This window comes from Psittacula echo (genome assembly GCF_963264785.1).
Source record: "Psittacula echo genome assembly, chromosome: 2".
In the NCBI taxonomy this organism is placed as follows: domain Eukaryota; kingdom Metazoa; phylum Chordata; class Aves; order Psittaciformes; family Psittacidae; genus Psittacula; species Psittacula echo.
Window position 1 is genome coordinate 54,716,316 of NC_137737.1, and position 14,930 is coordinate 54,731,245.

Sequence of the window (14,930 nt, forward strand, 5' to 3'; positions counted from 1 at the left end):
TTGATTGAACGTATTTATTAGCATTATTCTTCCTCCATATTTCTAAGTCATCTCACACCTATGCAGGTTAACGGGAGATAGTTTCATATTCCCTTATATATATACCTACGAAAGAGCACTAGCATTATTATCAGATTTTATTCCTCTCTGATACATCACAGTGACTCATTTACAGATCAAGAAGTAATACTTATAATTATACTGATGAAATTCTGCACCAAATGCGAAAATCTGTCACAGTCCATCAATGAATCTGTTTTGGATTATTGCTTTGGGGAATTCCTTATTTCACAGATGAAAAATAAAAGTCTTTGTCCAGTTTTTGTTTTCAACCTTCTCTGAGCTGCAGTAGAAGCAAAAGCTTGCTCCTCTTCTGTACCCCAACTTTTATTAGGATTTTGGCTATTTGTATTAAAAAACAGATCTACCTTCCTGTGGATGGATGTTGTGGAAAAAATACTGGCAGATTTTAGTAGATATATTCAACATTGACACCATACAGTACAGTGAAAAAAGGAGCTGAACACACTTGTCCCCTAATACATGATGCGTGTTCAGATTTAGTTACTAAGTGCCAAGATTCAACTCTTCAGAAGAAATAACTGAGGCTGTGGCAGGAATCATAAACTCATAAATCTGGAGTGACAGAAGGAAGCAGATTACTTTTTAGGAGCTCATTTTGAAAGTAGTTTCTCCTCCCATCTGTTCTCAGCTGCACTTCCCTCATCTCTCTGGGGCAAAATAGCTCTTTATCTCCAAGCTTTGAATGGAGTCTACTTAATCTACTATACAGTGGCATTTTTGAAACCCAGCAATCTTTGATGGTCCATCATAAATATCCTAAGGGTCATATTCCCAGACTTTCTAGTATCAGCATCTGGTGTTACACATGAGGGTGGGATATATCTACCCAATAAAATAAATGATAGTTATTTATGTGGGCACTGCTAATCACACAATTTTTAAAGCCTGGAGTCTTAGGCAAAAGATTTGTCTTCAAAGTAACCCATACAAGAATGCAAGCTTTCCATCTCTGCTAGGAGTCATCAGTAGCAATTGCACTGATTGATCGTTGGTGTCAGGATTTATCTTTTTGATCATCACATGCTTCTGTTTCTCGTGGACCTTTCATTAGACTTGAGGATGCATAATACTTAAGTAGGTATAGCCAGACATTTGCTTAAAAGCATCAGCTACCTAGGTGCTCTGCTTCCCAGATGCTGCTCAAGCAAGGGTGGATAATGGGGAATACAAACAGAAAAAATTGCTCCGGGAAAAGTGGACTGTGCAGTAGCTGGCATGGAAAATGTGAAGGGGGAAGCCAGCAAATGTGCTGAGGTTTAGGTACTTTCCTCTGAAGTTTGAGTTCTCCAAACTCAAATGCTGGATATACCTGCTGCCAGCCATAAGCACACATGAAAAGAAGCAAAAAGGATGGTAACATGCTGACAGTTGTTTTGACTATATCGTGCCTCTGTCCCCAAATGTGCTTATTCATGTATTCCAGGCTGCTCTTCTGCAAAGCTGCATGTGACTCAAAAAAGAAAATTCACCTCCCTTATGTAAGTGTCCAAGTTGATGAGACAGACTCAAATGACACTTCCACTTCGTGTTAATGATCCCTTGAGCTCACTGGCTTCTCTTAGACCCTCGTAACTCTCCAGCCCCTATCCCCAGAATTTCCCAGCTGTCATTATGGCTCCTGCAGCTTACTGATGAGTCCTCCTCCTCCTCCATGGCACCCCACATGCCCTCCACTTTGCAGATTTTGCATGTCCTGAGAATGACTGTTACTGACATACCTATTGTCACCTGTTTGTCTGATGGATTTATGAGCTGATGTTACCAAGAACACAAATGCATATTTCCAGAATGTTGGGAGCTGCTGAAAGAGCAGATGAGGTGAACAACTGCATCCAGGATACGAACATGAAGGTGCAGAGAGAGCAGAGGGAAGGCAGTGCTCATGCAAGGCTTGGAACAACCTGAACTTCTCTTTGAATCTCCCATGGATGCACATCTCCTTGCTAAATGCTGTTCTCTCCCAGCTTTATATAGTTGTATCTTATCACCTCTTCCCTCCATTGTGCAAGAAGTGGAACTGGTGAGCCCACAGAGAGTACAAGCGGTGGTAGAAGTACAATATACAAAGCTTGAGGATGCAGACCTCTCCTGTGGTTTGAAAACTAGAAAACTAAAACCTAAAATGTTGTAACTAGGACTTGTAATACCTTCTTCCCAAACTTGCTTTAATTTTCAGCAAGCAGTTTAACCTCGTATTTTCAATTAGAAGGCACACATTATTTTATAATTCCAGTTTGTTTATCATAATCATCAGATCCAATATAAATACTACATTTCCCTCCAAGGAGATTAACTTCTATTCACAGAGTGATGTCTTCAGTGGCCTCCATGAATGAGAATATGTTTGTCATTAAATGCAAAAATAATTACTTGATTCAGGAAGTCTTGCTGCAACTCTTGAGCTGTACGTTTCTCTAGGGATAGACAGTAAAAACCATGAAAATAAGGCTTTGGTAGTTCTAGATTTATACATAATTTGTGAAAAAATGAGAAGATAGCTGGAAAAATGCTATCATATGTCATCAGTGTTCCATTTTAATTTGTTTATTGACACAAGGAATCTTAATGAATGAGGCCTCATTCCTTTGGTATAAAGCAACCCTTAGTCACCCTGTTATACCTTCATAGTCTTGAAACCCTCTGATGTAATGCCTCATGTCTGTTAAAAGTGTCTGAGTCCTGCTCTATCTTTCCTCAGTGACATTCCCATCAGGTCAGGCAGAAACATAAGTCTCATTTGAAGACCTTCTTTGACCATCATAATATGCTTTGGCTGCCTGAGCTCTTGAAACATAAAATTGTAATCCACTTTTACCTAGGCCTGTTAGATGTCTAGCTATTTTGCTTATGATTTTACCACAAGGGACAGTGATAGTTCTCTATATCTATTTCACTTAAGCAAAGAGAAAATCTGACACATTACCATAAGCTTCTTTCAAGCCTGCTTGTGATCTGCTGAGAAATTTGCAGTGATAGAGAGGTATCAGCATTGGGCAAGACAGGACTTTGTGGTTAGTTCTATCCTAATAAATTGAATGTGCCCAAGAACATTTTCTGGCACAGAGGACAAATGTGTAAGATCATCTTCCTCCATATTCTTAAACTTCAAACCTTGCACTGACCACAAACTTTCAGCTGGGATAGTCCCTTGCCTTTGAAACCCCCCCACAGTTGGCCAGCTGATGGATTCCGACAGGGTGGGCTACCGGTTCTCCTACACAGGTGGCCACTTACATCCCCTCTCATGTTCCTAGACTGGAGAACATGGTGCTCATGTAGTAACAGTAATTAATTCTAGGAAATGCTTTCATATAGAAAAAAAACCCAAGTGCTGAAGACCAGACAATCCAAATGGCAGCCCCATCTTACAAGTTTATACACTGTACATCACAGCTACTTCTTTTGTGAGTTTTTTGTTCTGTTTTCTTGACTACAAACAAACTAAAGGCAACGTTAGCAAACAAATTTTAAAAAAGCAAACAAAGGTCATCAGAATGAAACATTTACCACAGGCCTTTCTTTTGTTCTTAATGTTAAAACAAATAGAAAAGAAATAAAACTATCTGGGTAGACACAAATTTGCAGGCACACGGAGAACGTAATTTTGCCTAACTACAGGATTACAACATAGCTAGTAAGCATTAGAAAGCCGCATGAGACCCAACGACTCCTTATGTTACTTAGTGTCTGTCACTTAGTGTCGTGGTTTAAGCCCAGGCCATAAATCAGAACCACGCAGTCTACTCCCCACACCCCCACACCCCGAGGGATGGGGAGAAGAATCGAAAGAATGTAACTCCCACGGGTTGAGATAAAAACAGTCCAGTAACTAAGGTATAACACAAATCACTACTGCTGCCACCAATAATAATAATGATAAGAGAAATAACAAGGGAAGAGAATACGATACCACCTGCCGGAAATGAGCCCGACAGAGAAGAGGATGTGCCCTTCCGGGTAACTCCCAGTTACATCCCCGGGCATGATGTGCTGTGGTATGGAATACCTCTTTGGCTAGTTTGGGTCAGGTGTCCTGTCCCTGCTTCCTCCCGGCTTCTCCTCCTCCCTGGCAGAGCATGAGACTCACAAAGTCCTTGGTCAGGGTAAACATCCTGACCAGTAACTGAAAACATTGGCTTTATCAGTATTATTCCCAGGCCGAAAGTCAAAACCACAGCACTGAACCAGCTACTAAGAAGGAGAAAAACTGAATGCTGCTGTTGAATCCAGGACACTTAGGAAAGTGATTCTTGGCAGGAAATTGCTGTGGATTTCTTCTTACAGACTAAGCTTCATATATACCTGTAGTCACTTCTCTTTCCTACTCAAACAATCCTCCCAATCCCAAAATTTCTCTCTTGCACATCATTAAAGCCAGGATCTCTGATAAATGGCCCTTCATTCCCCTCACCCTTATCCTCCTAGGATATTTATTTTCATCCATGTTGCACTGGTGGTGCTCATGAAAACCTTCTACTGGTAGGGAGATAGACTCTTGTGGAAGAACGTGTTGAGGTGGAAATACTAAGAAGTTATCATTGCCCGTAACTTGATTTCTTTCTTGCCTTACTGCAGAGATATGTCTCTGTCAGAACAGCTGTGGTAATATGTCATTTTATCAACAGACTTTGGCTGTTAAAGATAGAAATGGTGGTAAATGAGACTTAATGACATTTTCTTGGCATCTGACCAGCTTAAGAATCCACAGATTTTGACTTGATGGAGGTTTATCGGCATTTTCCCAGAACATCTCTTCAAGGAACCATGTTACACTGACTTGTAGGAAGGACATGTAGGGGGGGACAAAAGTCTATTTTTCCAAGAATGTGACTAGAAGGTGCTCTTGGGTAGCCAAGTCAAGCCCCCTGCTAATATGGGTTGTTTCCTTCACAAACTTCCCAAGTTCTATCTCACACACTACTGATTTGGGGCTAGTCAGTCTTGCTGGAAAGTCCTCCTGAACAACCTCATTGTGCTGTCAGAAGTCTCCTTTCCAAACCCAGCCTAAAGGTACCCACAGTGATTTATATTCCTTTGTTCTGGAATGAGCAATATCCTGTCACTTACTATTCTCCTGTCACAATTATTCTCCTTCCATGCCTAGCTCTATGTTCCCCTCATCATCTTCATATTTTGATATATTCCAATACTGTGCTTTTCCCAGTAGCACTTAGTCTTTCTTGAGCATCAGTCATTAATGAGGTATATTGCATATCTAGTATTGCAGATCTCTATGTAACAGCATTCATACTTTCTGTAATTACCTCTCCTAATATTTATTGGAATAACATTAATTTTTTTCATGGGTGCAATGTATCCGTACACTGGTACATCATATTGGTTCAGTCAGCCAAAGTATATGTACATAGGGATATATACAGCTACATCTGCCTCCCAAGACTTCAGGGACAGAAATGGTTACTATAGATTAAATAGCCCCAGAAATGGGCTATTTAATCTAATGCATTTTAGATGCCTTTTTTGGTAAGATATTTTATGACTTCATGGATTCCATTAACCAGATCTGACTGCAAAGGCTTCTCCATGCAATTATCTCAGATGTAGATGTCCACAGTGACTGATACATATACTTTTATTATCCTCTCAAATGTTTTCTGTTGGTAAGCTACTTGATCATAACATAAATTCTTAAATAGGGCTGAGTGCATGACCTTACACTTTGTATTTCATAATTCCATGCATCACGCATTAATTCAATGATAACGGCTATGTATTTTTTCCTACAGGATAGCCTGATACCCTAGAAATTGAGGGTGCTTTTTACCTTTGTGTTCTCATAAAATATCATTAAAAGAAGAAAAAAAAAAAAATCCTGGGGCTGATCCTAAAAAAGCATTTCCAGCCTTATATTTCATGTTTCAGGAAAATTCTGAAGATGTCAGAATTTCTTTGGTTACAGACTCTACATCTTGGCATGCCTGTGACTCCAGGAAGACAAAATCCACCATGCAAATGCAGCAGTGAATTACCAGCTTGTGGTGGATTGGGTGGTGAATGCGCCATGGAAGTGCAAGGGGATACATGTAAATCAGGCAGAGGTGAGACAACACCAGTTGAAAACCTCAGCCCTGAGGGCGTGTTAATGCACTGCAGCTGTTAGCTTGGGTTAATGCTAACTGATGCTTTTTGAGTGCTGTCTATGTCATACACAGACAAATTGGAGCATGAGCAAAGTCAGATAGTGCATTTCTGCCCTGCGTCAAGTTGCCCTTCACTTGATGGCATTTCAGGAGAAGCTGGTATAAAATAGGCTTCATCCAGGTAGCCAGCAGAAGAATAAAAGGGTGGCTTGGCCAGCATGCATCATGCACACAGAATGAGGTTGGAAGGTTGTTGCATCTGTGATTGAAATGTCAGTTTTATTCATGCAAGTTGTTAGCACCCATTACACGCAATTGTCCCTGAGAAGTGGCTGGTGTCACGCTTGACTCTCATGTTGGCTGACCTGCTAAAGTAGGGGGCATTAGGGACTGCCTCACTACCCAAACTCCCCTTCATCTTCTTAATAATTCCTGTCATGGTGATTTTCCTTATTAACCTCAGTAACATACACATATGTAGGAAATATGTTAAGCCCTTCATAAAACTTAACATTAAGCACAATTATTCACTTAGCAATTTCAGAAGTTCTTTCTTACAAATGAGGGAGAACTATTTTATTATATCCAGTTTGGCTTTACCTTCCAAATCAGCTTCAAATATTGTAAAAATGCCATCAGACAATACCAGCATAGTCCTATTATGCCAAAGGCAGTTACACAGCACATACTTTCCAACTATGTTGTAAAGTTTAGTTCTTTGCAGATCACTCAAATATCAGCTGACTCACAGTAAAAATAGTTTCATGTGGCACTGCATTGGTCCAAGATATTTGCAGGACGTATAAACACAAACCAAAGATAAAAGATTTACTAAAATTCCTTTCAATAGCTGGACTGCTCTATAACATGAAGTTACCCAGGACACTTACTAACTTCCCTGAATTTTCTTCTGCCATTCCTTTGAATGTTAGTGAGACTTGGCAAGACCTGCGAACTGAATCACCGAAAGTACCACAGAGTTGTAGTGGTTGTAACTCTTCCAACACCAGTTTGCAGCCTTTACTTTAGTAGCTGAGGTCTGCTGTGTATTGCTTAGCCTTGCAGTTGGGAAAGGGACCACAGACATAAATACTGGCAGATGTGACAAGAATCTTGGTGATGCCAGAGGAATAAGATGACTTTCCCTCTAGCTGATAATTAACATATTGAATTATAGAATAATAGAATGGTTTTGGTTAGGAGGGACCTCAAAGACGATCTAGCTCCATCCCCCTGCCACAGGCAGGGACACCTTCCACTAGACCATGTTGCTCCAAGACCCATCCAACCTGGCCTTGAACACTGCTTTTCTGGGCAACCTGTTCCAGTGCAAAACTAACTGTTAAAATGTAAATTAATGTAAACAAAACAATGGTCTCTGTTTTTCTACAAGCACTTTCAAGAACTTTTATATTCAAGCAGCTGAGAACGAAAACTTTGGGTACTTCAAAGCAAAACAACCCCTAAAAGTAATCAGTAGCAAAACCCAAATTTTTTTTATAGCAGTATCTACTATTAAACAACTCTCTACACAAACAGTAAGTACATTTCCATCTCCTTCAACCAATGTCAAATTAGAGCCTCAATGTCAAAGATGTTCTGTTAAGCTGAACAGGCGAAACATTTCCACAAGGATGCAAGCCAGCAAAGCGCTCCTTAAAATGTCAACAGGGAAATACAATTCAGTCTTAATAGGTTCAGAGCTTATGTAAGCCATGCTTATATGACAGTCTATTAAAAAAGCAAGTGAGCAAGTGACTACTGTAAAAACAACCTGTAGCTTCCTAGAACATGCAGGCTAAAGACATGCAAAACTCCACTCAAAGACATTGTGATAGGTATAAGGTTCATGTGTTCTGGACCAAAAATGAAGGGAAATAAAAACATCTCCCAATATAGTGACAGTTAAGATGCTATTCCCTCCTGTGTAGAAGAGAGATATGGAATCCCTTCAGCCCCATGATTGGCCTAAGAAATAAAATAATTATAACTAGCCCATACACCTTTCTCCTAGTAAAACGTTATCTATTCTTCTGCAAAAATGAGTAAGCCTTCATTCCTAATTAGTAATGCAATGCTAGCGATTTTGTATTTGGGATATGAACAAGTTTCTCTGGGCGACAACTTGGTTCACAGAATTAAAGCCATGGAGCAATATCAGATTTGCTATTTCTGGATTAAAAAAATTGTACATTTGCACACACATATCGGGAAAAGGAGAAAAAGAATCTTGAGAACTCACCACCAGGTTTCCTATCACCATGACCAACAAGAAGACAAGAAGGCACAGTGGCTGCCCAGCTACTTCCATGCAGTCCCACATGGTCTCAATCCACTCCCCACACAAAATTCGGAAGATGATGAGGAACGAGTGGAAAAAGTCATTCATATGCCACCGTGGCAAATTGCCAGTCATGCTTATCTTCTTCACATTGTCTATGTAGCTTTTCCCAAAAAGCTGCATTCCTACCACAGCAAAAATAAAGACGATGATTGCCAGCACAAGAGTGAGGTTACCGAGGGCACCTACTGAATTACCAATGATTTTGATGAGTGTATTTAAGGTCGGCCAGGACTTTGCCAACTTGAAGACTCGCAGCTGTGAACAAAACATAAACAACAGTGTCAGTTCACAGAAGCAACAGACATTTCAGCTGATGAATTATTAAACTGCATAAAACATGAAAGATGCTAAATACCACAGTGTGTGTGGTACAAGGTGATTTTAGCCATACTTCCTGTTAACCTCACTAGTACTATTAATAAAATATCAGCTGGGCTTCTTAGACAAGAATTCAGTTTTCCAGAGCTATGCTCTGCCCTGTTAGATAGACGAGCTTTTAGCGGCTCATTCCTGCAAAATCATAATGACTGGGGAGAGGATGGAAGGAGGAAAACTCACGTCTTAGTATTTTCTTTTACATATGTTTTTTCTCCTCAAATTAAATAGCCTGGCAGGCATCTGGGGGAAGGGGTTTTAGGGTTTGATCCCACAAAGAGAGAAGAAATTCCTCAGTGTTTCAGAGCAAGCCTCAGCCAGATGCTATTAGCTGTTAGCTCCCAGGGTGAAAATCACCTCTGTGCCGAGGATCACACAGTCTACGCACAACCCACGTCCCACTTAAGACCTATTTTAAGGACATAAATGGTGCCTAGCCCTTGTGCTGTGTTTTCAATCGAAGGTTAATTTCAGCCCTATTGAAGAAGGATTGCTCAAAAACTAACAGGAGACTCCCAGCATGTAACACAAGCAGTGAAAATTTAGCATTTTTGAGCAGTGCAGAGGATTTTTTTGGGAAAAAGTCTTCTGCTAAATGTAATCATAAGGGCTTATTTTCCTGGTCTTTCCAAGTTGTGAAGCCATATCATGGCCAGAATGATTAGCATGGACATCCTGGTACATGAAGTGCAACACAAATGTCAGGCTGGCAAGGAAACTACTTTTCTGTTCCAATATGCCAGCAGTCTCTCATTAATAGAATACCACTATGCCGTGCATAACAAAGAAGCTGACAGCTAAGGAGTTCCCGTGAAAGACAGATGCTATGTTATGCTGATCAGTTCTAGGAAAAAAAATCATCCCGTGAATAATTCAAAGACATCTTCTTTTGACAACATTTAAAAGAACAGTGGCATGTTTATAACATAATTTAAGAATAACAACTTCTAAAACAACATACTGGCTCTTGCATTTCTTGGGCTATCAATTATCTGCTGACTATGCTAACAGGTGTACAGGTATAAAATGGCAGAGTTTTATTACAAATTGGAACTCAAACATTTTAAGTGTTCTGTAAGTACCTGGCACAGCTAGAAGGAATCAAATTATGTTCTCATTTACCCTGATGTAGATCTGGAGCAATTCCATTTATCGCGCAGCCTATAATTACTGTCACATACTGTTCACCAGTTTGCAGCAATTAAAGTCTTTATCGGCAGATGCGTTTTTAAGAAAATATGTTGCATTCATGTCAGTTTATATATCATAAAAGAAGAGGGGTGAGAACAGAATAAGACCATTACCAGTCGAAAGGAGCGTAAAACAGACAGGTTTCCCATACTGGACAAACCCAGTTCCATCAGGCTTAGAATAACAATTATGCTGTCAAAAATATTCCAGCCCTGCTGAAAATAGTAGTAGGGGTCAAGGGCAATTACTTTGAAGATCATTTCTGCTGTAAAAATCCCAGTGAAGACCTGCCGAAAGAAAATACGAAGTCAAAGTAACCTTTTAAGCACACCTCTTTGCTTGCAGACTTTCCACTGATACAGGTGAACACAGCAGAAAACAAAACCCCAAATATTTTACAAGCAAATACTTAATTTTTCATGCCTGGTTCTTTATCACTATTACAACTTTTTCTAGTCTTTTCACGATACTGCTGTAAAGTTACAATGACATCCAAGTTCAAGCTCTGGATTGAAACATACATTTCCACCTCCTTCAACTATCTGAACAATCCCAGTGGTAAAAAAAGAAAGTGCAAAGGTGGCTTTTATAGAGGTTAAATCTATTCATTTCAGTGGAGAAACACAAATAAATGGATCGTGAGTGTTGAAGGGTATTGGGGTTGTAGTGTTCTTGCTGTACTATCCCTTTTTATTTTGTTATTATTGTCAATACCAGGGCAACATAAGTCTCCAGTCATTCTGAGGTTATAGCTGACAGGTGATTAGAAACTCTAGTTTGAGTCCTAGACATTTTTTTTACAAATACTCCTGGTAATTTTCTTTTGACAGTGTCTTGGGAACATATCGCTTATTTATGACCCAGCTCAAATGTCATATGGCGGAACTTCTAATTGGAACATTTTTCTGTAAAACAACATATAAATATTGGGGGGGGGGGGGGGGGGGGGGAGTAAGGGAAGGCTACTGACAGCAAATTCACTTTTAACACATTCCTGGCAAAGTATCTCAGAGGATCAGATCTTGTGCTTTCGTATGCCTCCTTAAGTAACATTTTAAGTGCACAACATAAGGCTACAGTCTACCTGAAATGACAAAATGTGGGCACTGAGGTCTTCATATGCAGTTTCATTCCAAGTCCCAGTACAAGCTACACAGAGCTTTATGTTTCTGAAAAAATCTCTGTTGTACATATATATTAAAGCACACAGTTTTCCATGAAACAGTCAACACTAATACACTGTGCTGGTTAAAAACAAGGGGGGAACCCAGAGCACACATATCAGTAACGTGCAGTCAAAGAGAAGCATTTTCCTTCAAATAAGCTAAATATTTGCAGCATTATCCCAGCAAAACTGATCAACTCTGAGCAACAGAGATGAGAAACCCCATAAGATGTAGAAGGGAAAAGTTAAAGTTATGTAATTATGATATTAAGCAATAAAAATAAATAAAAAAAATAAATTTCATCAGGAAAATAATATCTTGAGCTGCAACAGTACCTTGGGATGTATCAACATCCCATCACCATCCCTTACCAAGAACTCAACACAATGACCTGTCTCATACTTCTAACTCGCCAACAATTTCTGAGTCACGGTGGTCAGAGATACCAAAGCTTCCCACCGGAGTGCTCCAATTTCCCTTAGGACAGAGGAACAAGACAAAACTGGATGTCTGTGAAATTGTATCAAGTGGACTGCCTTAAAAACCACAATAGCATGCTGCATACATTATGCAACCATCTTGCTAAGAAATGACTCAGGAGGATCACTTTCTTTGCCTGAATCATTTTAATCAATAGCCTTCTGAAAAGGAAATGTCACGGCAAGATAGCAAAATGTCTGAGCCTTCCTAAAGGCATCAGGAATCATGTACATGCACCAGTTACGAACTTCCATCAGCAGTTGTCAAATCACTGGCACCTGGTACACACTGACGACACTTGGACAAGAGGCTGGATACTTAAAGTGATAAAGGCTGGAAAGAAAGCAAGTAACTTAACATTCTGCTCGAGCTAAATATGACAATGGTGATTTGGAGAGCTTTGCCTTTAAAAAAAATTAATAATCTTTTATCTATCATTTCAGCTATTTAGGCTTAAATATCGCATAATGGTATCTGTTTCTAAAGGAAATAAAAATCGGGGGAATCTTGTTCTAGCTACCCATTTTTTAAGTGCTGGCACCACATAGGCAGATGAACCATGTACACGTGCTTGGCTGGCCTTCTGATCACATTTGAAAATGTTTATTCCTGTAAGTGATGATCTAAAGGAGCCTCAAAGTAACAGATGCTGCATGAAGTAGATGGACAGAGAAGGAGATCTCCAGTGACTGGCAGTGGATAAAGAATTGTTCTTGGAGAAAGCAAATCCATTGCCTACTTTCATTCTTTCATTTGTTTTGAGATAAAAATGACCAAGATCTCCCCTTTTTAATATTTCCCCCCATTTAATACTAGTGCAATCATTCAAATAGGGTTAGATGCAATAGCAGGACAATGGCCAGCTAGCACGGGGGCAGAGGAGGGGTCTAGCAGTTTGTGGTTTAGGGAATGCAATCACCTGGCAGCCTGCCCTGGAGCCAGGACTCTCTCTTTCGTGGGAAATTGCAAAAAAAAGTCAATTTTCGTTCCAAATGACTTTGCAAAATCCTCCACAAAATGCAGTTACCTTCCTCTGACCTGCTCTACTCACAATCAATCCAGTTATGCGGGGGTTTAAATAAAGCTCGTGATTAGGAGCTGGGGTGGTTTGGCATCTCACAGATCCATCTTGGGATCTCAGGGGAAAGGGAGCCCATGCCATCAGCCTGCTACAAAAAATATTAACAGGCTTTTTTGTTTATTTTCAACTTTAGCACAAAGAGGAGAAATAGCTCCAGGAAGCGCTGAGGAACTCACAGTGAGATTTTGGGGTTTGTTTGTTTGCAAAATTTTGCGAAATTGGTTTGCAATTCATGCCTCTGCTCATTGTTTCTATTTCCTTGTTGGCACCCTGCTCAGCTCTGCTCAGGCCCAGCAGGTCTGCAAGAGCTATGTTGGTAGGAGGGATGCCAGGAACTAGAGTTTCACTGCTTGTGGTCTGCAAAGACAGAAGCTGGTCTGCCAAATGCAGAGTAAGGCACAGATACATTTACCAATTGCCAGAGGAGGAAATGGCAGCATTGCCACCTACTCTGATGGATAGCAGGTCAGAAGGAGTACTTTTAAGTCATCTTAGAAGGCCACAAACTGTTGAGCAACAACAAGGAAGGCTGGCTGCAAAATGGAGCTGGATGCAGTACTGAGATGACTTTCTGAGCTACCTTATCTACCGCTTTCTGCAGAGGGCAAGACCATGGGTCTGAGGCAAGAGAGACCCAAACAGATTCTACACACAGAGATTTGCCAAGACACAGCAGCTGAAAAACTGGAGACTGGTCTCACAGCCTAGGAGAAGAACCTCAACCTGGCCAAGAAGGCCCAGAGCTAAGAATAACAAGGTCCTACAGGATAATTATGGTCCTACAGGATATCTCTGTTTCTACCACTAGGTTTTAGGGGCAATTCCACCATGCCATAGCTAGATAGTCTGTGCTTTTTCCAATACAGACTCTTCTAAAATTAAAAGGATTTTAAAGCAGTAAAACATGGTAACTTTAAAATATAAACCCTGAGAAAGACGATTAAAGAGAAAGCTTCCGTTTTGTAGTAACTGCAGAATTTTAGTGGCCCCCTGGGTTAACAAACTGTACTGCATCGCCTCTGGAAAGGCTTTCTGCTGTCCCTGCAGCTTGGCTATAGATCTGTCACTCTGCTTCTCCTTGGAGAAGTGCAGTCTCTGCTTACTTTGCAGTTCTATCCCTGGCTGCTCTAGCCTGCATGTTCAGAATTTCCCCCTGAAGCATCACCCATGTTTTGCTCCATGTCCCCTCTGCCCCAGGGTGTGCATGGGACCCAGTACACACTGATGGCTAAGGCAGGGAGGCATAGCAGGACACACAGAAAATGTAGCATAGGCACCTTCCCACATACATATCTACCTACGATCAAAGAGCATTCTATTTCTCTCCAGGATCTATCTTGCCTTGGGTTTGGTTTCTTTTTCCTGTAGATTTTTTGGGCTTTGGTACCTGTTTGTTTGGCTTGTTGTTTTGTTTTGTTTTAACTTAAAAGTCATGATTAGTCACCAAGAACTGCATTATCATTGCTTTAACAGAAATCCCAAGTAAATCTCATTAATCCTTCTCTTATTTCCTTAAACAGATACAAACTTGAAACCTATCAGGAACAGCCCAGAAACATGGCTTTATTTGTTACTAATAACATTAGAATATGTTAGCTTCAAAATACAGACCACTGTCTTCCATTGTTTTTTCTTCACGCTCAGAAACAGGTGACTGTGGACTTACTTGACATGTCATAGGCAAAGCGATGCTGACAATGTATCAGCATGGGGTCTTCCCAAGCTGCAGCCAAAACTAACAAGCAGGCAATATACTCCTCAGGCAGCACTTCAAGTTCATGTTCACTTACCAAATTGCCTATGTAAAGCATGTGGTCAAACTCCTTCGTCATCTTATAATGCTCCAAGGCCATGAAAAGCGTGTTCAGCACAATGCAAAGGGTGATGGTGAGGTCGGTAAATGGGTCCATTACCACAAACTTGACAAATTTCTTGATTAAAAGCCAAAGCGGGCAACAATCCCAAATGAGAAATTTAACAGCAAAGTGGTTCCAGCAGGGAGGACATTTCTGGTGTGATTCCTCAAGCTCTAAGTCACAAGCAGTAAAGTAATAGTCAATTCACATTGAGTTATAGGAAAAGAGAACACTTAAAATGACTCACAACAT

At 40.4% G+C, this 14,930-nt stretch overlaps 1 protein-coding gene across 1 annotated transcript in view; it reads right to left on the reverse strand.

Annotated features, from left to right (window-relative positions):
• Positions 1-14,930, reverse strand: part of SCN5A (sodium voltage-gated channel alpha subunit 5) — a gene marked incomplete at both ends in the record, with an annotated part of 172,527 nt that overhangs the window by 83,052 nt on the left and 74,545 nt on the right. The window contains 3 exon segments of the mRNA XM_080610362.1: positions 8,428-8,784; positions 10,209-10,382; positions 14,613-14,851. Coding sequence (XP_080466488.1) covers positions 8,428-8,784; positions 10,209-10,382; positions 14,613-14,851 — 770 coding nt within the window.